At 35.9% G+C, this 25,071-nt stretch overlaps 1 protein-coding gene across 2 annotated transcripts in view; it reads right to left on the bottom strand.

The window, feature by feature from the left end:
• The window catches only part of LOC150084762 (lys-63-specific deubiquitinase BRCC36-like), a 126,784-nt gene extending 109,486 nt beyond the window's left edge, over nucleotides 1-17,298 (bottom strand). Inside the window, exons 1-2 of one of the 2 annotated variants that reach the window (XM_090375513.1) lie at nucleotides 17,194-17,298; nucleotides 7,167-7,286 (exon numbers count right to left, since the gene is read on the bottom strand). In XM_090375513.1, the coding sequence (XP_090231639.1) occupies nucleotides 7,167-7,286; nucleotides 17,194-17,298 (225 nt within the window). The remainder of the gene's footprint in view (nucleotides 1-7,166; nucleotides 7,287-17,193) is intronic. The other variant, XM_090375514.1, reaches the window with a different exon arrangement.
• Nucleotides 17,299-25,071: the final 7,773 nt, after the last annotated feature.

Below are 25,071 nucleotides of genomic sequence, written 5' to 3'. Positions count from 1 at the left end.
CTAAGAGCAAAGTGGAGGAGAAATTGTTGAAGTTAAACATAAGGAAGGTATCTAGGGTGGACGGGATCTATCTAGTTATATTAAAGGAGGCAGCTAAGGAAGTAAGCAAACCATTTAGCCATAATTATTTATCAATGATATTGATGAAGGTATATCAGGTTTAATGTCTAAGTTTGCAGATGATACAAAGTTGGCAGGGTTGTCAACGACAGTAAAGACAGTATGCTACTCCAACTGGATCTAGATAAGTTGGGAAAATGGGCTAAGAAGTGGCAACTGAAGTTTAACATCGACAAATGCAAAGTACTGCATATGGGTAGCAATAACCCAAGAGAAATGTACCAACTGTGTGGTACTACACTCGGGGAAGTGGAAAGTAAAAAAACCTTGGGGTAATTGTGCAGTCAAATATGAAGTTCGCTGAGCAGTGCAGACAGGCTGCCAGGGCAGGTCATGGAGTCTTGTCAACAATATATAGGAATTTTGCTAGCAGGGACAGGGAGGTGATTATCCCATTATACAAGGCAATGGTCAGGCCACACTTAGAGTACTGTGTACAGGTCTGGAGGCCTCATTTTAGGAAGGATGTGGAGTTGCTGGAAGGAGTACAAAGAAGGGCAACAAGATTGGTGAGGGGAACAGAGGGGTGCTCTTACCAAGAAAGGCTTAAGTTCTGCAAATTTTGCAGGACCTGGAGAGTAGGCACCTGCAAGGTGATCTGATTGAAGTGTATAAGGTCTTGAATGGGTTGAGCAAGCTGAATGCTGATGGGATTCTTCCTCTTGCTCAGACTAAGAACCTGAGAAGGCACAGTTTCAAATTGAGGGAAGATAGTTGTAGAATAGATGGAATAGATGTACGGAAATTTGCCTTTACCCAGCAGGTAGTTGATTGGTGGAACAGGCTTCCATCTTTTGTTGTGGAAGCTAATAGCCTATATAAATTTAAGGCTGAGCTGGACATGCATTTGGAATGAATGGAGGAATGAAATGGGAGGGATTTTTTTTTTTTTTTTTTGGCTGATGTTGCTTAAGCTCGCTTTCTTGCATCATATGCCTCTACTAATGCTAATGTGGATTGGCATCATTCCAAAAGTAAACATTGTGTGGAGATGAACTGAGGTCAACAGCAAAATCATCACTAAACATGACCTTTAATTTTTTTAGGAATAGTATCAGAAATCTGCAGCAGAGTGTCACAAGCCATCAGTCTCCTTTTGTGATCTGCATCTGATAATTCACAAATTACAGCTGGTTTATACACTTTCCTTTTAATGTCATGTTTCATTGTATAATATAATAATGTTTGCAAAACACCCAACTGTTTTCATAATGAGATTTTTCATATTTGAGAACAAATACTTGAATATTTTGCATTTTCAGATGATAAATTTTCAGTCATCCGCTGTGCTTGGTGTCCAGTACACTTCCAGGTTGAAATGCCTTCTTTTTTCAATGATGAAGATTTGATTTGGACAGTGCTAGCTTTACAAATGTCTCTTTCAAGTGTATTTGCACCTTGTCTTGTTTGTGCATGTCCTCTTGTGGCATACCACACCACTGCTATTAGCCTTTCTTCCACTGTAAATATCTGTAATATCACCTGAAACAAGCAAAAATAAACACTAAAAAACATGGAAATAAGCAAACAATCAAAAGAGAAACAACAAATAATCATCAGACCTTGAATAAGCATGAAAACAGACAAAGTTCTGGGACTTATGGAACACCCCAGGGTTACTAATGGTCCCACCATTGTGAAAGTGCATGCAGAGGATCTGATTGTCAGAGAAGAACCGGACTTCGCTGAGATTTAGTCTCCTTGACTCAAGTGAGACCTAAATATTAGTACTATCAGCATTTTGGACTTGTAGGTAGCAACCTCTAGATTCCTGGAAGAATATCTGTGACAGGCCTCAGGTACCAGTATACTGAAAACTTTCCAAAGAAGCTGACATAAATCAAACAAACACATATTGTGATATTTGGTTAGGTGGTTTAGCTGCCAAAGAACTAAGGCTATGAAGTATCAGAATATTGTATCTGTAGGTGCATATATTCTTTGGTCAATCTGCTGTGCTACACAAAAAAACTCAAATTTCTGGGACAAAAACTACGCAAACCACACTTGAATAACTCAGCCAGGATGTGAAAAATGCCCACAAAAACTGCTTGTGTCACTGGTGAGATTTGAAACTCAAGCCTTTTTCACCTGGTGTGGGAGGACAGAGATTACAACCCTGTTACCTGTGAGAGCCACATTATAATACTGAATAGCTGATAATTAGGAGGTTGATAGCCTAAATAAGTTTAAGGCTCAGCTGGACAGGTATTTTGAACGAACAGAGGGGTGAAGTGGAAGTGGTTTTTTTTTTTTTTTTTTTTGGCTGATGCTGCATAAGCTTGCTTTCTTGCATCAAATGCCTCTACTAATGCTAATGCTAATGCTAATTAAACTGTGTTTATTCTTTTATCCATCTGAACTATATTGGGGGGAAAAGAAATGAATATTTATTTTTACCCTGATAGAGTACACACATAAATGCTGTTGTTAGTTAAGCATCTGGATGAAGGGTCCACCATAATGTACTTCTATGGAAAGGTGTGTTTTGTATCTTGCCAAGGACTGAAATCCTTGGCAAGATACAAAATGTGGCAATTGTAAAACAAAGAATTGGCAGTTCAACCTCACGGTAGCTAGACTGACCTGCAAAACATCAGTCTTTTCTTAGGCAACTAGGCAGTCAGATTTGTCAAACACTGGTTAAGGCTGTTACACAGGCCACAAATGGCACTAATACACATTAGCTTTTTGAATTGCAATCCCCTTTTTACAATTACCTATATATCAGAATACTTTTGGTCATACAGTGTATATTAATAGCATTGACAAAACTGATTGACAAAATGTATGATTCTGCTCTCAGTTGAGCTGAATCATATATTCTACATACAAGGACAATTTAAAAAGTAAAAGCAACTTGCATATCAAATGCTAATAACATGTCAGTATGTATTATAGATCAGTGTTTCTCAAACTATCTGTAGCGAAGGACCAGTTTCTTTTATTTACAATCTGTTGCTGACCAGTACTTTTGTAAAATACAAATCTCACAAACCGGTAATGGACAAATCGTCAGGGGACTGGTAACGTCCGCGACCAATTTCCAATTCATCGTGAACTGGTAACAAACAGTTCACGGACCAGCACTGGTCCGCGGACCACACTTTGAGTAGCACTGTTATAGATGTCATACAATATTGACACAAATTTAATCACATTGGGTTGTACTGCTTTTTGGTGCATGATGCTGCTGTAACTCGAGCAAGTTTACTCTGTTTTCAGACTGTACCATTATTGAACATTGTGTAGTATGAGGTAAATAACCCCTTCCAGATTCACAGATGAATGTTAGCATATTATGGAGCAAAAACTATAATATGCAAACAAAGGTGTACAAGTGAGTGAAAAGGTTAACCACCATAATATTAATAAAAAAAAAGTAGATTCCTATGCGACTCTTTTTTTTTTTTTAGTGTGGAATGAGTTTCCTTGTCAGAGAATCTCCAAATCCAACTAAAAAAAAAAAAAACCTTTTTTGTTTACACTTTGACACAACCACCAGGTCAGGGGTTTACAATAAATCATGAATATAATCGTTAATTGTACTTAGCAGTCACAAGCTTGAACCACAGTCCACACAAAGAACGAATGCTATTGCACTCTCGCTCTTGACCAATTGGCTACATCAGGCCTCCTATCACTCACTGAATTTATGATATGAACTTTTTTCTGTTTTTTAAATATTGAGTCATCTTCAGCGACATCAAGGACATTACTGATTCCACATTTATTGAAAGACTTCAGGTTTCTCAAAGAAAGCAGCATTTTATTAACTGTTTTCTTGGGAGTAAATGATCAGTCTCAGTGATACATGTGTAATCCCTCTCTCAGATATGGTAAGTAACAGCAATATACAGTGTGATAAAATGAATAAAAATATATAAAAAAAAAAATCACTGAATGCATCTAATACATCTTCAGGCATGCATGGAAATTTTAGACAACACTTTCCATAAAAACTATGCATCTTATGACTGGAAAATACAGTATATTGTAACCTATTCAAAAAAAGAAATAAATTTTAAAAAAATTAACCAAAATTTGGTTTATTTTTTTAAAATCTAGTCTGCCCAGCCATCTAAGATTCGTTTTATGTTACTGTCTGTAATGCTACTGTAGAATCACAATGCTCAAATGGCAAAGCAAACTGTTATAAATATGTTTTTACATCTTTATAACAGTTAGTGGAGTCCCACAGGGTTCGGTGTTAGGTCCACTGTTGTTTTGTATATTTATCAATGATATTGATGAAGGTATATCAGCCTTAATGTCGAAGTTTGCAGATGATACAAAGGTTGGCAGGGTTGTTAATGACAGTAATGGCAGTGTGCTACTGCAACAAGATCTAGATAATTTGGGCAGATGGGCTAAGAAGTGGCAACTGAAGTTTAACCTTGACAAATGCAAAGTACTGCATATGGGCGTAACCCCAGAGAAACGTACCAACTGTGTGGTACTACACTTAAGGTGGTAGAAAATGAAAAAGACCTGGGAGTAATTGTTCAGTCAGATATGAAGTTTTCTGAGCAATGCAGACAGGCTGCCAGGGCAGGTCATGGGGTTTTGTCAATGATATATATAGGAATTTTGCTAGCAGGGAGAAGGAGGTGATTGTCCCTCTGTATAAGACAATGGTCAGGCTGCACCTTGAGTACTGCGTACAGGTCTGGAGGCCTCATTTTAGGCAAAGGATGTAGATTTACTTGAGCGTGTACAGAGAAGGGCAACAAGATTGATGAGGGGAATGAAGGGATCCTCTTACCAAGAGAGGCTTAAGTTCTGCAAATTGCAATGGCTGGAGACTAGGCACCACCTGCGCGGTGATCTGATTGAGGTGTATAAGGCCTTGAATGGGTTGAGCATGCCGAATTCTGATGGGATCCTTCCACTTGTTCAGATTACGAACCTAAGGAGGCATAAATTCAAATTAAGAAAAGACAGATGTAGAATAGATGTGCGGAAATTTGCCTTTAGCCAGCAGATGGTTAATTGCTGGAACAAACTTCCATCTGTCGTTGTGGAAGTTGATAGGTTGAATAAATTTAAGGAGGAACTGGACAGGCATTTGGAGGGAATGGTGTAATTTTTTTTTTTTTTTTTTTTTGGCTGATGCTGCATAAGCTCATACACTTGCTTTCTTGCATCACATGCCACTACTACTACATTGCCCAATGCTTATAAAAAAAAAAAAAATTCTCATGCTGATTGGCATGTTAAATTAGAATTTCACAGAGACCATATCAAAACTCCAGTCAATGAGAATACTACTGAATGCACTCTTGTGAAGAGCAGTAAGAATAGTTACACTGTGATGGCAATAATATGTGATGGCAATAATATGGCACTGAATGAGGTGAAAGTCTCATTCAGACATGACAATTTCACAACATAACTTTTTCCATTATTGTAACAGTTTTGAGTAACCCTTTAAGCTAAAAAGTTAAAAGTTAAGTCAAAAAAGTAACCCTTTGAGTTAAAAAGTTAACTTAAACTTAAGTTTAACTTTTAACTCAAAGAAATGAGAACCAATAAAAATTCGCAACATAAAGACACACTATAGAGTAAATTTTTCATCATGAAGAAAAGTTTTAACGTAATGTGAGGACTCTCTTTTGCACAAATGACAAAACTGCAGATGATGGTACCATGATGGCAGAGGGTTTCTGTGCAAAACATATTATAGCTAGCTGGTCTAAATTTTCATCCAATTTTGATAAACAAAAGTTAGAAAAATCCATCCTGACCATTCAGAGTTACTGAATAAACAGATTTGATCTTTCAAGAAATGAACTGGCCCAACATTTATGCCATGATAAATATTTTAATAAATGTAAATCATGTTACAAACCACACACCAGCTTCTTGTTTGCATGCATAATAAGTTAGAATCCAGTGTACACTGGTTAGAAATTCCTCAAACACATTAACATCTGCAAGTTTGAGAAAGGCAAATTTGTACTCCTTGTTTTTACTCATTGTGCATGTGAACAAAAAGTTGGTACAGGGTTTGTATCATGAAGCTAATTTATTAAAATATTTTTCATGACATATATAAACTGTTGAACAGTTCATTTCTTGATGGATATCACTTGCAAAGAAAATCTCATTTAAAGACACGATCAAAGCCAAAATATTTGATCCTGTACATATAGACCCCAACTCAGCTATAGAAGCCCATCTGTTCAGAAGTACACAGGCTTTAAGTGGCCATGGTTTAAGCCCATGCAACTACTAAATACAGAAATGTTATTTTATTCTTTCTATCTTATGAATTCCTCTTGCCTTATGTGGTCATTTCAGACAATAAACAGAAAATTTATTTATTTGGCTTTAACATTTGCCTCATGACTTATAAAATTCTCTTCCACAACAGTGTTTCTCAACTGGTGCTATTAATTGGGATTCCATGCTAAGGAATAAATTTTTACAAGTAATGTCTGTGTAAATATGTGTGAAAGCTTATTTAGTTAATTATTTTCTGCATTGTTTTGATGCTAATGTAATATTTATATACAATAAAAAGTAAAAAAAAAAAAAACCCACATATTTGTTCTAAGTCTCAAATTTTCCCAAAATTAGCAAAAATTTGAGAAACACTATATAGAAAACATTGAGCAACACTTGAGAAAAATATCTAAATAGGGCTGGTCATGCATCTACCAGTTTTTTCAATAAGTTTAGTGGAGCACAGAGTAGAATTCTAGCTTTTCCCTCTCTTCCATGAGCTTTTCAGGGTGGCGGAACCAATTTTATAGCAATGACTGATAATGGTAGGCATTCTTAAATGGTTTGAGTTATTTCAGATTATATAGTGGACTGTGTTCCTCTAAGCATGTATAAATGATTTCATGTATAAATGTCACATAAAATAAAATTTGCATTTTTTGGGTTGTATGATGATGTATGCTGATATACATTAACCTGAAAAAATTTAATTTAACACAGGAAGTTATTTTATTCCTCTTCCCCTCTGGGGGGGTTAAGACATATCTTACAATTCTTGTCATTTTAGAAGGGTATATAAAAATACAAAACAAATATACCTCAGCTTGTGTAGAAGCATCAGATAACTGCTCTGGTGATATTTCTACTCTGTCTTTTCTTTTATCAGATCTTCTTAACATTATTACAGCTGAGATATGAGATATTCTTTTCTCATCAATCTGTAAAAATATTTGTAAACAAAAATAATTTATTATTATTTTAATTTTATTAACAAATTAAAATAATAAAAACAACTCTATGCAACCTGATGTGTTGCAGCTGCATCCATAAGCAAGCAAACACATCTGGTTGCACAACATCTGTCAGACACTTCTTTTTTCCTTATTCTAAAATACAAATTTTTAGTTTTTTATTGAATTAAAAACAGTATTTTATTTACTATTATTTACATAATTTATTGCACTTTTAATTTTTGAAATTTCTTGTGATGTGTGCATTTTGTCTTCAATTATACCCCCAACCCTTCTGGTTTTTCACCCGGCAAACTCCACATAAAGAAGAAGCAATTATCAGAAAAATACAAATGATGGATGTAAAAAGCCAAATTATAATATGGCATCGACACAAATATATTATGTAATTCATCTCCCCACCCATTATTTGTGCCCAAAAACAAAACCAATTTGCTCATATGGCTTCTATGAGATGGCATGTTTTAGTTTTAATTATAGAATAAACTCTGTAAAATCTAGACACTACAATCTGGAATTTTTTAAAATCTGGCTCATTTTACGGAAAAATCAACACTTTAAAATCTAGTAATATTAAGAAAGCAATCTAGCACTCGTATCAAATATTTGCCGAGGGGCAAATATTTGATACGAGTGCTAGGGGCATTGTCAAGGCCACATTATGTCAAGAAGAAGTTGGATATATTCTTACCAAGGATACACATAGTAAGATCAAAATATTTCAAATATCAAAAATATTTCATTACTTCATACATCGTGTCTCCCCCCCACCTTTTAATCACAATAAGGTCTAATCTAAATGTTGTCCATTTCCACTTACTGTCTGCCAAATTCTGTGTACAGGTTTCCACCTGTTGTTGTGGAAGTGGATGGTTGAATAAATTCAAGGAAAACTAGACAAATTCTTGTTGGGCACAAACTGGTGTGCCCAACAAGAATGCTATATAGGCTTGCTTTCTTGAATAATTTGTCATTACTATTACTACTGTTGATCATCCTGCACAAATAGAAAAAAAACTGAATGAGTATTTTGCATCTACATTCACACATGAGGAGTTATTAAGGTTTGAAAATGGCAGAAGGTTTATCAAATTGTGGCAGGGTGCTTGATGATTTTGTAATGACTGAGAGCAAGGTGGAGGAGAAATTGTTGAAGTTAAACATAAGAAAGGCACCTGGGGTGGATAGGATCTATCCAGTTATATTAAAGGAGGCGGCAAAGCAACTAAGCAAACCCTTAGCCATAATTATGAGAGCATCCTTGGACTCAGAGGAGGTCCCCACGGACTGGAGATGTGCAAATGTATCCCCAATTCACAAAGGGGGATCGAAGGGTGACACGAGTAATTACAGACCAGTTAGTTTAACTTCTGTTCTGGGTAAAATAATGGAATCACTGGTTAAAGATGCATTGCAGGATCATCTAGACAAGACTGCAGCAATAATTCAGACACAGCATGGGTTTGTTAAGGGAAAGTCTTGTCTGACAAATTTGATAAGATATTATGATGTGGTTACAAAGGAACTGGATGCAAAAAATAATTTTGATATCATATATTTGGATTTCAGGAAAGCTTTTGACACTGTTGCGCATGGAAGACTATTGTACAAATTGGAGCAGAATGGTATTAAGGGTAAGTTGCTACAAATGGATAAAAGGATGGTTGAAGGGGTGGACTAATGTTATTAGTGGAGACCCACAGGGTTCGGTGTTGGGTACTCTGTTGTTTTGTATATTTATCAATGATATTGATGAAGGTATATCAGGCTTAGTGTCAAAGTTTGCAGATGATACAAAGGTTGGCAGGGTTGTTAATGACAGTAATGGCAGTGTGCTACTGCAACAGGATCTAGATAATTTGGGCAGATGGGCTAAGAAGTGGCAACCAAAGTTTAACCTTGACAAATGCAAAGTACTGCATATGGGCGTAACCCCAGAGAAACGTACCAACTGTGTGGTACTACACTTAAGGTGGCAGAAAATGAAAAAGACCTGGGAGTCATTGTGCAGTCAGATATGAAGTTTTCTGAGCAATGCAGACAGGCTGCCAGGGCAGGTCATGGGGTTTTGTCAATGATATATAGGAATTTTGCTAGCAGGGAAAAGGAGGTGATTGTCCCTCTGTATAAGGCAATGGTCAGGCCACGGCTTGAGTACTGCGTACAGGTCTTGGAGGCCTCATTTTAGGAAGGATGTAGATTTGCTTGAGTGTGTACAGAGAAGGGCAATAAGATTGGTGAAGGGAATGAAGGGATCCTCTTACCAAGAGAGGCTTAAGTTCTGCAAATTGCAGTGGCTGGAGACTAGGCACCTGCGCAGTGATCTGATTGAGGTGTATAAGGCCTTGAATGGGTTGAGCACGCTGAATTCTGATGCGATCCTTCCACTTGTTCAGATTACAAACCTAAGGGGACATAAATTCAAATTAAGAAAAGACAGATGTAAAATAGATGTGCAGAAATTTGCCTTTAGCCAGCGGTTGGTTAATTGCTGGAACAAACTTCCATCTGTCATTGTGGAAGTTGATAGGTTAAATAAATTTAAGGAGGAACTGGACAGGTATTTGGAGGGAATGGTGTGATTTTTTTTTTTTTTTTTTTTTTTGGCTGATACTGCATAAGCTCATACACTTGCTTTCTTGCATCACATGCCACTACTACTGCTACTTTTTCTTACAGAATCTCAGTTATCAGTTGATTCAATCAATGCTCATCTCAGTTGTCCTAATTATTTGAAGTATGATTCCTTTAGCATCAAAGGTGGTACTTGTGCATATATCCTGTTAGAGTTAGTAATTTGAATTCTCTGCTTTCCGATCTTCTCTGACTTAGATTGTCACTACCATATATTCAAATTCATCTGTTGCCTCTATCATTCTCCGAACTCCACTAATCATGCAGAACTCTGATTTCCTCTCTTTGAAACTTGACTTTCTCCAGTCCAACATTTCTAACAGTTAAGTAATTTACCCTCATGATTTTAATGTTCACACAATTCCAGCTGACTTCTGTTTTCTAGTCACATGGACTCAGCTGATGGAAATGCAAGGGGTTTTACAATTACTAATAACCTCGCACAGATTGCTCATTTACATACCAGAATACCAGGTAATTCTAACCATAGAGCCTATTCTTAATCTTTTTCTCACAAACAACCCTTCTCAGTACAATGTTGAGGTGTAAGTGGTTCTCTAAGCACCTCAGAACACAACTTGGCGTTGGTCTCTTCTCCAAGGACTTTCTTTTTCAATTTCAAGCTATTGTTGTTTGGCATTACAAGAATGCAAAATGGGATGATCTGCCAGATTTCTTTTCTTCTTTTCCTTGGTCAGATTACTGTTTCAAAACTTCTGATGTCAATTCTTGATCAGATCGTGTCAGTACATTTATTATTGTAGGGATGGAATCCTTTATCCACACTCCATCTTAAAACCTCATACATAATCTAAACCTTGGTTTTCCAATAAATGTGATATGGCTGTTCAAGAGAAGAATGTTGCATATCGCAACTGGCTTGTTTCCAAATCTTCAGTTTCATTTCCTGCCTACACCAAAGCTTTCAGCAATTATAAAGCAGTTATTAATCAATCCAGACTAGATTTTGAACAGGCTAAGAGTAGAAATCTTGCTTCTTGTTCAAATGGCAGCCGAGCATTCTGGTCTCTTGCCAAAGTTATTGGCCACAACTTTTACCCATCTCTATTCCAGCTCTGTCTAAACCATATGGTTCTATTGCCACTTCAGCCAAGGATAAAGCTGAACTGCTAGCATCCTGCTTTTCTTCCAAGTTTGTTTGTTTGTTATTTGGTTTTTAGGAGCATTAGCAACTAAGGCCATATTGCTCCGGGATATGCGGTGGTCATTCCCTGACCTTTCTGCATCCTCCGTATTTGGTGGTGACGGGTTTGAACCCCGGTCTAATCAAGAAGCGTGTGCTACACTTTCTTCCAAGTCGTGTACTAATGATCTTGGTAAACCACTTCCCACCAATCCCAGTACGCTCCATTCAATGCCTCCTGTGGTCTTCCGTCGAAAGGATGTCAGAAGGATTTTGACAAATCTTAATGCTAAGAAAGTTCCAGGTCCTAATGGCATTTCTCCACTTGTTCTCAAAACCTGTGCTCCTGAACTTACTCCTATTCTGTGTCACATTTTTTCACTTCCTTATTCCAAAGGTGTTTTTCCTTCCGCTTGGAAATTTGCTCACATCCAGCCAGTTCCTAAAATGGGTGACAAATCCCTCCCATCCAATTATCGTCCCATTGCACTTACTTCTACTCTTTCTACAGTAATGGAGAACTCAATAAACCGCCAACTCTTAAACTATCTAGAAACCTTTCATTTGATCAACGATTGCCAGTATGGATTCTGTGTGTGTTGAACCACTGGTGATATTCTGGCTTATGTTTCCCATCTATGGACAAATTCAATTAAAAAGTTTGGTGAAACTCAAAGCAGTTGCTCTTGACATTTCAAAGGCTTTTAATCATGTTTGGCATAAAGATCTTCTAAATAAGCTGCCATCTTATGGTTTGCCAACTGTTTTTTGCAATTGGTTATCCAGTTTTCCATCTGACTGCTCACTGCAAGTGATGGTAGATGGCTCTCTGTCTTCTAAATTCTCCACTAATGTTGGTTTTCCCCAAGGTTCAATTCTTTCTCCCACTCTTTTCCTCTTTTATATTAATGACGATCCATTGACCAGAAATCCTATCCATAGCCTTGCTGACGATAGCACATTGCATTCCACCTTCCAGTTTGAGAAACCTTGCCCTGCTCAAACAGCTTCAACTTCTCAAATATTCACAATCAATTCCTTAAATGCTGATCCCAAGGTAATTTTCCAGTTGGACAAAGATAACTTATTTGATTTCAATACTTCTAAAACTCAGTCTTGTCTTATATCTTGCAAAAAGGATTCTTCTGATCCTATGCTTAACTTCAATGACACTCTGATTTCTAGGCAAGATCATATATCTCTATTGGGGATTACCCTGACTTTAATTTGCCTTGGCATAAGCACATTACAAATATTGCTTCCTCTGCATCTAAAAAACTGGGTTTTCTCTTTCACTCTCAGCATTACGTTCCTTCCAAACAGCTGTTCAACTCTATACAAATTGCAAATCTGCCCTACTATGGAATATTGTTTCCACATCTGGGGTGGTGCCCCCAAAACCTCTCTCGGACTTCTAGATTCCATTCAAAAGAGGGCAGTTAGGTTAATTAATGACTCATCTCTAACAGCTTTTCTCCTGTCTCACAGACGTTGTTTCTGCTACATGCCTCTTCCATAGACTCATTCTTCTGAACTGGCTTCTATAATTCCCGCTCTCTTTCAAAGCAGTCCGAACACGTACCACAATCAATCAACATCCTTTTACTGTCCTCGCAGAACCAAGTTTTCTTCTTCCTCATTTATTCATTCAACTTCCATTTTCTGGAACAACCTTCTTTCATATATATTTCCTGAAAATTACAATATACAGAAGTGCAAGGCCAATGTCAACATATATTTTCTTTCATTTTCTCATCCTCCAACCCAAGCACGGTACTAAGTACAGTACTATAGCTCTAATAGCTCATGTTTGGAGTTTTCATAAATAAAAAAGGGAAGAATCAATGCAATGGAAGCACATGGGTTCTTCCCTACTCAAAAAATTTCAGACACAACCAGTCTCCAACCTTCAGCTGGCAAGATTATGGCCACCATTTTTTTGGATGCTGAGAGAATTTTGTACATTCACTATTTGGAACCCAAGCAGAAAGTCATATACATTCCTACTGTACAACCTAAGGGATGTCATAAATAAAAAATGCTATGGAAACTTTCCAGAGGTGTGCTGCTTCTTCAGAAGAACGAACCAGTGCACAGGTGACATGCTGTTGCTGCTGCTTAGACTATGACTTTACAGAAGTTACCCATCCACCTTACAGGTCTGGATCTGGCTCCAGTGACTATTTTCTGTTTCGACACTTCAAGAAAAATGTATGTTGACATCGCTTTGCTGATGATAATGAACTAAAGCCTGCTGTTTCTGTGTTCTTTTATGGACAGGACAAAGAATTTTATTTGCCTGGTATTTCCCCACTGCCAACACAAAATGGAACATGTGTATTGAGGTGCAGGGAGTTACAATGAAAAATAAAAAAAGACTTTTTCCTCTTTCATTTCCTTCCTATTGAATGCCCCTTGTATTTACTTATTTGATAGATGTACGATATGAACTTTTATATCATATTTAAATATGGTCATTTTTAGAGACTTTTAAGGCTGTTTAGTATTCAGACTATTTGACTGTCCTATGGCTTTTGACTACTTATTAACTGTAAACTTATGAACAAAATTTTTGAACTGTAAACTTGTGAATCAATTGCTATTACTCTAGGTTTTATGGCTTTAGAAACTACAAAACTGAACTTACTGCAATTCTTGAAATATCCTTCAAGTGCTATATATTCTAATATATCTGTATATATATATATTGTAATAATTGTATTTTTGAAGAAACTGATACTCTGCCCCTTCTTGGAGGCAGGATCACTGGCCCTAAATTTTCTAGGGCACGATTGCTGGTAGTGCCTTTGATTTCGGGCTCTGAATGGCACGAGATTTGTTGGCATTGCTGAAGTCCTTGTATAACTTTTCCTAGCAATGCAGAATTTTGTTGTTTTTCATACCTTTCATGCCTTTTGAGATAGTAAAGGCCTGTCTCTCACTGCAGGAATGGTAACCAGGAAGCCTACCTGGAGTTTGTTGCTTCCCTTCCTGGTTGTTAAGTACATCCCACACTTATACTCACAAAAAAACCAATCGCATGACTGGCTTTACAGTGATCTGTAACTATACATAATTAGATAGAGGAGTTGTACTAGCATTTGGGTGTCACCATACACAGAACGAATAAAGCATCATAAAAAAAAAGGATAGAAGCTGCCTCTGAATACTGACTCCCAGTACTCAGCACTAAGAATTGGGTTATATTCAACTTAGAGGAATACCGTTATCCATAGATCAGCCTAAGTTGCTATTATTTTTTTCAATTATATAACATCTGCTACACATTTAAAAATCTGACACTGCCAGAACATTTTAGAGCCTACTGGCTTCTCACCAGCTGGTCAGTGACATCCACTAGCAAATGTATGCCAAATTAATGGATAGCATATTTTGTCTAAGCGCAAAGCTATACAGTACAAAAAAAAAAAAGTTCCATTTAAACACTTAATAGCTGTTGTGTGTGCATACCCAGTAGTTTTCCAACTTTAGCTTTAATTTCCACATTGAAATATTCCCCCGCAATCATATAATATTATACTGCATAGGGTTAATTTGCTGTCATTTGTGGGGGGGGGGGAAGAATACAGTTGTGTTTAAATAAAAGTTTGTCTTCCATATGCTGCTTGGCTGCTCACTTACAAAAAATACATTATTCACACAGCTTAGTATATACTTGCTAATAGGCCAGGAAGCCCATCAGCAAACATTTGGTGTCTAGCAAATTCAGTTTAGGGATGATATAAATTTAAAACGATATTAGCAACTTAGGCTAAATCATGGATAACATTTGTCTCTAAATTGAACATAAGCCTAGACCTTAACACTGAATTGTTGGATTAGGCTTCATTGCTGACGCCATCACAAAGAGGCAATCGTTGTCTTCCTTTAGCAACCTCATTTAGTGACCGTTGTACTGATTATACACATGCAGATTTTTAGATTTACATAGGTTTAAATGTTTTTCATCAATAATGGTTAGAAAGTGTTCCTAGGTGTCCAGATAATTATGACAAAAGGAATAAGAAGCACGTTTTAAATATCATAATAACCGCAATTTACAATAAAAATGATTGAAGCTATTCACTGACAAGACTTTTTTCCTTCAAAGCATTCAGAGTAAGTTCTGCATGATACAAATTTCGTCATTTGTAGTTTCCCTTATATTTTATAATTATTACTTACTGAAATATAGAATCCTAAATAAAATATAATTTATTTATAATGCTATAGATAATGCATATTTTTACTGATGATAAATAATGAAGTACATATATATGTAAGTAGTGAGAAATTTCTTTTCAATGCTTTATTCTTCTTAGTATCATTTGATACTAAATGAAAAATTAAAATGTAATGTCCCTATTTGAAGTATAACATATTACTGCTATTGAATAATGTATAAGTTAAAAATAAAGCCAGCAAAGCATTTGTCAATGAATAATGGGTTTCAATCCAATACCATTTCTGAAGACAGTATCCATATTCAAATTTTAAACTGTGAATGGCTAAAAATAAATGCAGATGGTTAGCAAATAATCTAAAAGAGAAGCTTAAAATTAAGAATTCTGATTATATTACAAGCTACTGAAACAGAAATAAATAATGTTAATATGGAAATAAGTTAATAATGGAAAGTAAAGCCCAAGAGATTCCTAAACTAAAAACAAGCATTTAAAATATCTTCCAAGAAATACTTTAAACATACTATATAGTATTTTTTAAATCTTATTGTCACATTTAACTAAATTTACTGTAGGTTTTAAGCTGTAGATTTCTTCCATAGCAAAGGGTGACTCAAAATTTTCCCAATACAATACTAGTAATTAAAATTCTGTCACAATCAATTTCATAATAGCATTTCTAGAGGATCCAAGGCTGAACAACTAGAATGGGTGGGAGCGATACAAGTTGTGTCTACAAGGAGCATCCTAAAAGATGTGAACTTCAGAGCTGGTTTAAATAATACTGATTTAAAAGTTTTAAGCTTTAAATGGATCAAGTAAACTAAATGCTGCATTACTCTTTCTCAAAAACACACATAAAGAAACATATTTAAATAGAAAAAGGATAGTTACAGCAGAATAAATGTGCACAGCTTCTTTCAACCAAAGAAGAATTGATTTTTGGAACAAACTTAAATCTGGTGTTGTGGAAGTGGGTGTTGGAATAAATTTAAGCAAGCATTGGACAAATTAATAAAGATGGACAAATGATGTGGTTAGTAGTTTTTCCTTTAGCTGATATGGTATTTGCATTGTTTGCCACTGCTAATTAGCCCAGTAATTCATTGAATTATCAACAGAAATATTTACAGTTTCAATTATCCTCATTAATTTTTCAATCCCCCAAAAATCATGATTCACCTCTCGATCATAATACCAGGAAAAGAGAGGATGAATTTGCACATTTTCTGTATGCTTAGAGTATTACGCTCTCACAATGGGGCTCTCCCCAGGGGCCTACATCTGGTGAGTATGGGCTTGGCACACCCAGGGCCCTCAGCTGGATATCATCATTCTTCTTTTTCTTGGTGATTCCCTTCTTTCTCTCTCTGGGTAATTCAGAATTTTTTTTTTTTTTTTTTTGGATGGTGCAGCATAAGCCTCAGGCTTCCTTGCACCATATGGCTAATAATAATAATAAAATCTCCAAGTACAATCGATCATCTATGATCAGCAGATGCATTCTTCTTGTTCTAGTCGTTTAGCAAGTTCTCGTTAAAATACAAAGGCCACAAAGTTCATTGAAAACGATCATCAAACATGGTGGGGAAATCATTTTCTGCTGATTATTCACTTGATTTCATTCAGTTGCTCTTTGCAGAAAGGGTGATATTTCAGGTCATTTTGATGTCTGCGAAGACAACGGGCAAATTCCTTAGAATCGGGAGTTCAGGACGGTAACGAAAAATCCTGGATGTTTAGCCACCGTACCTAGAACCACTATGTTTTTATCTTTTCGACTGGCGCTAACGAAGTAAACTTCAACCTTCGCTTAAATATAATATTATAGCTTGATAATCGCACCCACATAGCTTTTGAACTACTGTTGCTGGTAGCTGGTACCACAGAATAGTGGTTGGTACAAACTTACCTCTCCGATTAGAAGACCCATTACTTCTTCTCTTTCTGTGGAAAGAGAGTGATTTAAACAAACCATGTAAACATCTGCAGAGAGGTAAACACATGCAGTGGCCATTATTAATTAAACAAAACACTTTATACGCAACCAAACCTCATTAATGCTAAATTATACGCAAAATTTTCATTCCTTTGGAAGTAAACAAAGATTAAACAGCCGTAGCACCAACTTAACTTCGCAATTGAAATTAAATTAATATTACTATTTCGGAAACCATGGAATAAACCAACGTTATTCCCAAGTATAACGATTATATTAAAATAATAATAATAAATTCTATTACTACGACGAGTTTCGAACAGTAATCTTTTTATTAGCAACGTGACTGAACTTATGAGTGCTTCAGTCGACTCACAGAGTAGTAAGATATCTTACTGTGAGTCGAGAATTCATGATAACTCTAGTGCAAAGGGCTCGCTCCAGAACTAGTCTGTGATTCTGTAATAACTGTTAAAATTTTATCCTATATTAGTTAACAAAAAAAATAAAGAAAAGTTTGCTTAATTATTTAAACGGAAAAAACTTATCTCGAAGTGTGTGGATATGTATAGTATAATGATGATATGATACGGAAAACAAATAATAAAACCAAAATATACTGGTGAGCATGGGCTTGGCAAACCCAGGGTCCTGGGCTGGATATCATCATTCTTCTCTTTCTTGATGATTCCTTTCTACTTCTGACTCTCTCTCTCAGGATAATTTTATTATTTATTTATTTTTTTTTTTTTAATTTTTTTGGCTGGTGCAGCATAAGCCTCAGGCTTCCTTGCACCATATGGCTAATAATAATAATAATAATAATAATAATATGACACTGCTATGTAAATGAATCACAGTTTCCAATTTTTATATATTAAAAAAAAAACAACAACAACAACAACAGAAACTGCCTTTCCAGCATCCCCTCCCCCCAGTTTCTAATTTTTATACAAAAACTGGAAAAGGGAGAGGTGTGGAATGCTCTTTCGATGTTTATACAAGCAGAGCCGGCCACAAGCATGTGCAACCGATTCTGTCGAACAGAGTCCCGCGTTCAAATGGTCTAAATCGATGCTACTCAAAATCTGGTCCGTGATGAGTAATTTTTCATTTTTCTAGTAATCCATTTTTATTGTATTTTACAGAAGTATCGGTCCGCGATGGATTGGAAATAAAAGAAACTGGTCCTTCACCACAGATAGTTTGAGAATCACTGGTGTAAATAATAATATAATCCGAGTATATATATTTTTCCGTATTTATATCAATGAGGGTACAGTCGTCTTAATGTCTTGTTACCCACATTATCGTCACTCCAAGGGCGCTCGGCCAAGTCAACTAGAAAACTTCTGGAGGCAAGTAAATAACAAAGAGGGCCCCGCCAGTAATTACTGCACAGGGCTCCCCAAATAATTCTTGAACAGGACTTCTCAAATTTTGGGGCCTTTGTAACAAGGAAATCAGGGGATGGTGTGAATACTCTTACTACGTATCTTACTGCTAGTGAATTAGACAAGCGTGTAAAAGCACATATGGAGGAAACAGTAGTTCCCATTTGTAATTGTTTAAAAATTAGAATAATGAATGATTTTCGAACAATTACAAATAGGAACATACTATTTTCTCCATATGTATGCTAAGGAGATCTCTCTCTTCGTGTAATGGGATACATTATCAATCTCCAATCCAAGGTAATTCCCCCTGAATAATTTTGATAATTTTGATCACTTGATTTCTTGGTTGGCGAAAAATCACGTTTTGCGAAATACAGATTTTTGTAAAGTTTGCAATCTTTAAATGTGGCTTACAAAAAAAGTAAATGTAAAACTGATATGTTTAGATGGGGTTGTAGGAAACTTGCCGTAAAACGAAAGAGTATTAGACATAAATAATTTTTTGATGATAGTATATGATCGTTATCTCAAAATTTATTATTTCTATACTTCTGGTTCCAAGATTGGTCTCAAGATCGCACTGCTCTTCATTTAAATATCAATAAAAACACTGTTACTGAAAAATTCAAAGATCTGAGAGAGATCTGAATGATATCAATAATTGATTCAGTTAGTTAACTAGGGGGGATATCAGAAAATGGAATATCTATCGAAGTTGAAATTGACGAATCAGCATTTTTCAAAAGAGAATATAATAGAGGACGATTAATAGGAACACAATGGGTTTTTGTGCATTCGAAAGAATTACCAAAGGATGTTTTTTTAGTTCCGGTAGAAAATGGAGATAAAACAACTCTATTATCAATTATAAGAGAGAGAATATTGCCAGGTACAAGAATCATCAGTGATGGATGGCCTGCATATAAAGATCTCTACTGAGACATTAATTATACCCATGATGAGGTTATTTATCGCTATAATTTTGTTTCTCCAGATGATTCAAGTGCTCATTGAAAAACACTTGGTTACATGCCAAAAGATCAAATATTGAAAAACACTTGGTTACATGCCAAAAGAAAATTAAAATACCAATTTGGAACACAGGATAGTCTACTAGAAGGTTATCTATATGCGTTTCTATTTAAAAGAAAAATTCTTTAATTACCTTATTTTATAAATAAATAAATTAGAAAGGTATATTTTTTTTGTATTTTGAAAGTTTCAATTGAATTTTTGATAATTTTTTATTTGTTAAAAAAATTTTCTAACTTTTTTAAGCATATATTTTTATGCCACCTATTAATAGGATTTAGCCTTCATTTTTTGTAGGGATTTAAAAAATATATATTATATATAAAAAGTTATTTATTTTCTGTTTTTAATATAAAATAAATATCTAAAAATCTAAATTAGAGTCGAAATTCAATACCTCCTCATCATATGCTTCTTGTGTGCCTATTTTGCGAAGTAGTTCTTTAGGTAAAACAATTTTTACAACACTTTTCAACTCTTTTGAGCCGACATTTTTCGATTTGATTCAACAATTTAAAGCTATGACCCAACGGTCATGTCGTTTGTCCGCGAGTGTAACTACCTATTGAAATTGTTGGGTTCCCCTCAGGGGAATCCCAGAACGGTCATGTCGCTTTATATGTATATCAATAAAACATTTCAATTATGAAATATTTATATTGTTAAATAAATATTTCTTAAAATTTAAATGTTACATTGTAAAAATTATAAAATGCTAAACATATTTTATACTCTTTTATACTTTTTATACTCTTTCCGCTAAAAAATCCGCTATCCGCTATTACATATTTTAATCCGCCAAACCTGAAGCAATTCCGCTAAAACTAGCGGGAAAACCGCTAAATTGGCAACACTGCGTACCAGGCATGAGGGGTGCGGCGCCGTACATAGCAGCGACGCATGACGCAATCAGTACCCCTACAGCGCGGCCACGGTGTAACTCGCACGTGTATCGCCTTCATTTTTTATTATTTTTTTTTTATTAATCACAATAACATTAATAAACACAATAACACAAATGTATGGCAAAATATTAATCAGAATTATGCCATACATTTGTGATTTACAGTTTTTTTTTATAATTTACAATTATTACATTCATATAAATGTAAAACATATAATCTTCAGTAAAATTAAATAATTATAGAGTAAATACAAAACATGTATAATTCCCAATAAATAAAATATTTATAAAATATTCATAAAATAAAAGCAAAACTTATATAATTTTTAGTAGATAAAGAAAACTTTAAACATACACGGTGTTTCAGTTAAACGTTTCAGAACTTCTAAGAGGGGTAGGGTACATCCTGACAACTCGAAATCATATAGCAATGTGGGGTCGGAAATGCTTTTCTGAAGCGGTGTTGTACACAGAAGCACCATAAAGAAAAGAGACCGTAAGTGAGAAATCGTTTTAATAATACATGAAAAGAAGCAAAAGGTACATGGATTAAAGTAAGTGTTCGAAGTTTCTTCCACGGGCTACAATGCACGCCTCACATCTCCGACGCATGGACATCCGAACATTCTGGAATACTCCAGGCGAATTTCGAATTTCTTCGGCAGCTACTGCGATTCTTGCAACCAGCTCCTCAGCATTGTCAACAGGGGTGTCATAAACTAGCGATTTCATATGACCCCAGAAATAAAAATCAAGACATGATAGGTCGGGCCAACGCACGGGACCACCACGTCCGATCCACTGTTGACCAAATGTGACATCCAGGTAGTTACGAACATCTCCGCTATAATAGGCAGGGGCTCCATCGTGTTGGAACCACATTGTCTGTTGCGTCGATGCAGAAATCTGTTCATCTCTCAAAAGTTGTCACCCGACCTATCATGTCTTGATTTTTATTTCTGGGGTCATATGAAATCGCTAGTTTATGACACCCCTGTTGACAATGCCGAGGAGCTGGTTGCAAGAATCGCAGTAGCTGCCGAAGAAATTCGAAATTCGCCTGGAGTATTCCAGAATGTTCGGATGTCCATGCGTCGGAGATGTGAGGCGTGCATTGTAGCCTGTGGAAGAAACTTCGAACACTTACTTTAATCCATGTACCTTTTGCTTCTTTTCATGTATTATTAAAACGATTTCTCACTTACGGTCTCTTTTCTTTATGGTGCTTCTGTGTACAACACCGCTTCAGGAAAGCATTTCCAACCCCACATTGCTATATGATTTCGAGTTGTCAGGATGTACCCTACCCCTCTTAGAAGTTCTGAAACGTTTAACTGAAACACCCTGTATATATCATAAATAACATGGTAGTATTAATAAATTTAAAAGAATGATATAAAACATTGAATAACAAGAAAAACCTCAGGGGTTCACATCTGGTAAGTATGGGCTTGGCACACCCAGGGTCCTGAGTTGGATACATCATTCTTCTCTTTCTTGGTGATTCCCTTCTCTCTCTCTCTCTCTCTCTCTCTCTCTCTCTCTCTCTCTCTCTCTCTCTCTCTCTCTCTCTCTCTCAAGCAGTACTGTAGCTAGAGCTTTTGTCGCCCGGGGCGATCCCTGAGTTTTCCGCCCCTATCAATTTGAAAGGGGCGGAAAATTTTTAATCTTTAATTTTTATACTCTGCATAAACGCATCGAAAGAGTTAAGCAAAAACCCTAATATAATAGGGGCCCGCAGAAATATTATTACCGGGGCCCTAAAATCCTGTCGATGGCCTTAGTTATACGCAAAATTAGATGGAAAAAAAAACAATACGTTTTCGCAAATGTGTATTGACTGTGCGGTACCGCTGCTGAGATGCAGCCGCCGCGGTATAAGCAATAAACCAAAAAGCAATCGCCGTGTCATGCGTTTTATTTTTAAGAATTTGAATTATAGTATGATAGGGAAATGTAATGGTTTTGTTATATTTATATTTTATTTATTTTAGTTGTGAGTATAGTTGTTAAAAACTACTTATTAATTAAGTAATAAAAATGACTAAGTTAACATAAATAAAAGAAATTTTGTGTCTCACGGGAAAAGTGTCGCCCGTGGCGGATCTCCCTCCCCCCCATCTACGCCACTGCTCTCAGGGATAACTCTGGAATTTTTTTTTTTTTTTTTTATTTGACTGGTGCAGCAAAAGCTCAGACTTCCTTGCACCATGCCGCTAATTATAATAATAAAAAAAAGTAAAGTGCAGCCATTATCAACCAACTGCAGGATGGAAGCCTCCTCAACAATTCATGTTGATGGAAAATGGACCATAATCTACCACACTGGTCCAGTGTGGGATAATAATAATAATAATAACTTTAAAAAACAAAGATAATTTTGCTTCATTATCAATATGATAAATGTAATTTTTAATCGTTAAAATAATACATAAAGCCTAATAGATGAACATACATAAATTATGAAGTATAGAATCAGATTATAATATTCATTTTAGACATTGCTTTTGCTAATAAAAAATATCAATTTTATTTTCATTTAAAAATGCTGCTGTTCTGTTGAAAAATTCAAATTTAAGATGTTTTTTTCTAAATTTGGTAATATGATATAAGATATGTTCCCTCAAAGGCCTAGAACTAGGTGGACAATTAAAGAAATACATGAAAGTAGCAATGAAGCAGTGGCGTAGCTACAATGTAGGCAGGCAAGGCAATTGTCTCCGGGCCCTTTAAGTCCCCGGCGTCTTTGGCTGTCTCCTGTTTCTGCAATTTTCATTAATTAAGTAAGGGCCCGAACATATTCTTTGCCTCCGGGCCCGAAAAAGGGTAGCTACGCTAGTGCAATGGAGCATCAATTTTGCATTGAAATATCGAGATTAATAGGATACAATCAAACATATTCATTCTATCCTTTAAGGTGCGAAGGTTGAAAATTTTGCACCAATCTTTATATTTATGCACGTAAAAGTCTAAATCTGATTTGTAAACTAGAAACCTGATGAAAGATTTTTCTACCCTTCTAATATATTAATATTGTTTTTGGCAAAAGAGGTCCACACCTACGTTGCGTACTCCAGAATTGGTTGAACAAATGATGTATAAGCAAATTTTGGGATAACAGGGCCAACAAAATCAAAACAAGCTCTTTTATTATTATTATTATTATTATTATTATTATTATTATTTCTTAACAAGTTCATTTAATTGTAAACAAATTCTTTTGATGAAAATAAATCGTATTGTTTGTATTATTATTATTATTATTATTATTATTATTATTATTAGCTATTTGGTGCAAGGAAGCCTGAGGCTTATGCTGCACCAGCCAAAAATAAAAAATTCCAGAGTTACACTAAAAGAGAAAGAGAGAGAGAGAGAGAGAGAGAGAGAGAGAGAGAGAGAGAGAGAGCCAAAAGTAGAAGGGAATAACCAAGAAAGAGAAGAATGATGATATCCAGCTCAGGACCCTGGGTGTGCCAAGCCCATACTCACTAGATGTGAACCCCCTGGGATTAAACCAAATCTTAAAATCCCTAAATCCTCAATTTCATGTATTCTTTCAATATGCACTGATTCTAAAATGTAATTATAACAGATGACTAACTGTATATGGGAATCAGTAATGTTAATGGGATGACATTTATCAATATTCACATTTAGTTCATGACTTTTAATCCAATAGTAAATCAATTGAATATCTTTTTGTAGCTCCACGCAATCCATAGAGTGGTTAATTTCTTTGTACAATATCATGTTATCAGCGTAAGTAAGAATACTAAACTTGGCTTTCTGTAGAGATGAATAAATATCATTAAGAAATATACTAAATAGTAAAGGAGCAGGAGAAGAACCCTGTGAAACACCTATCAGTATATTAATGATTACGTTTACGTTTTAAATCGCTTTATCTCAGCTTCTAGATGTCCGATTTTAAATATTTAAAAATTTCTTTCATCATTCTCTACCGTATTTCATAAAAAATTTCGAAGTTAAAAACTTATAATTCAACATGCGGAAGACAAACAGTGACTGCTGTAAGGCGCATACACCGATGAGCGAAAACATTATGACCAGCTAGTCATTAAGCAAATCGAAGCAACTGCAGGTGAACTACAGCGCGGGTTGGAACACGGTATAAACAACACCTGATACTGAGCTCCGTTAATCAGTGTTACCCTTGTTCTTCAGATGGGAAAGGCAGCGGACTTAAGTTAGACAAAGGCAAAATTGAAATTGTCAGACAACTGATCAGAGTATATCCGAAACGGCACGGCTGGTGGGATGCTAACGGTCAGCCGTGGTTAGTACCTACCGAAAGTGGTTCGAGGAGGGAAAACGCACGAACCGCCGGCAAGGTGTTGGACGACCACAGCTCATCGATGCTCAAGGTAATCGAAGGCTCTCCCAGGTGGTATATGGCAACAGAAGGGCGACTGTGGCGCAACTCGGTGGTAATTGGAATGCTGGAACCAGGAGTAATGGGTCACAACACACAATAAATCGAATCCTGCTGAAAAT

The sequence above is a fragment of the Mastigoproctus giganteus genome, chromosome 6 (genome assembly GCF_048544385.1).
Source record: "Mastigoproctus giganteus isolate SK-2022 chromosome 6, ASM4854438v1, whole genome shotgun sequence".
Classification (NCBI taxonomy): Eukaryota; Metazoa; Arthropoda; class Arachnida; order Uropygi; family Thelyphonidae; genus Mastigoproctus; species Mastigoproctus giganteus.
This window is presented reverse-complemented; position numbering and strand designations above follow the sequence as displayed.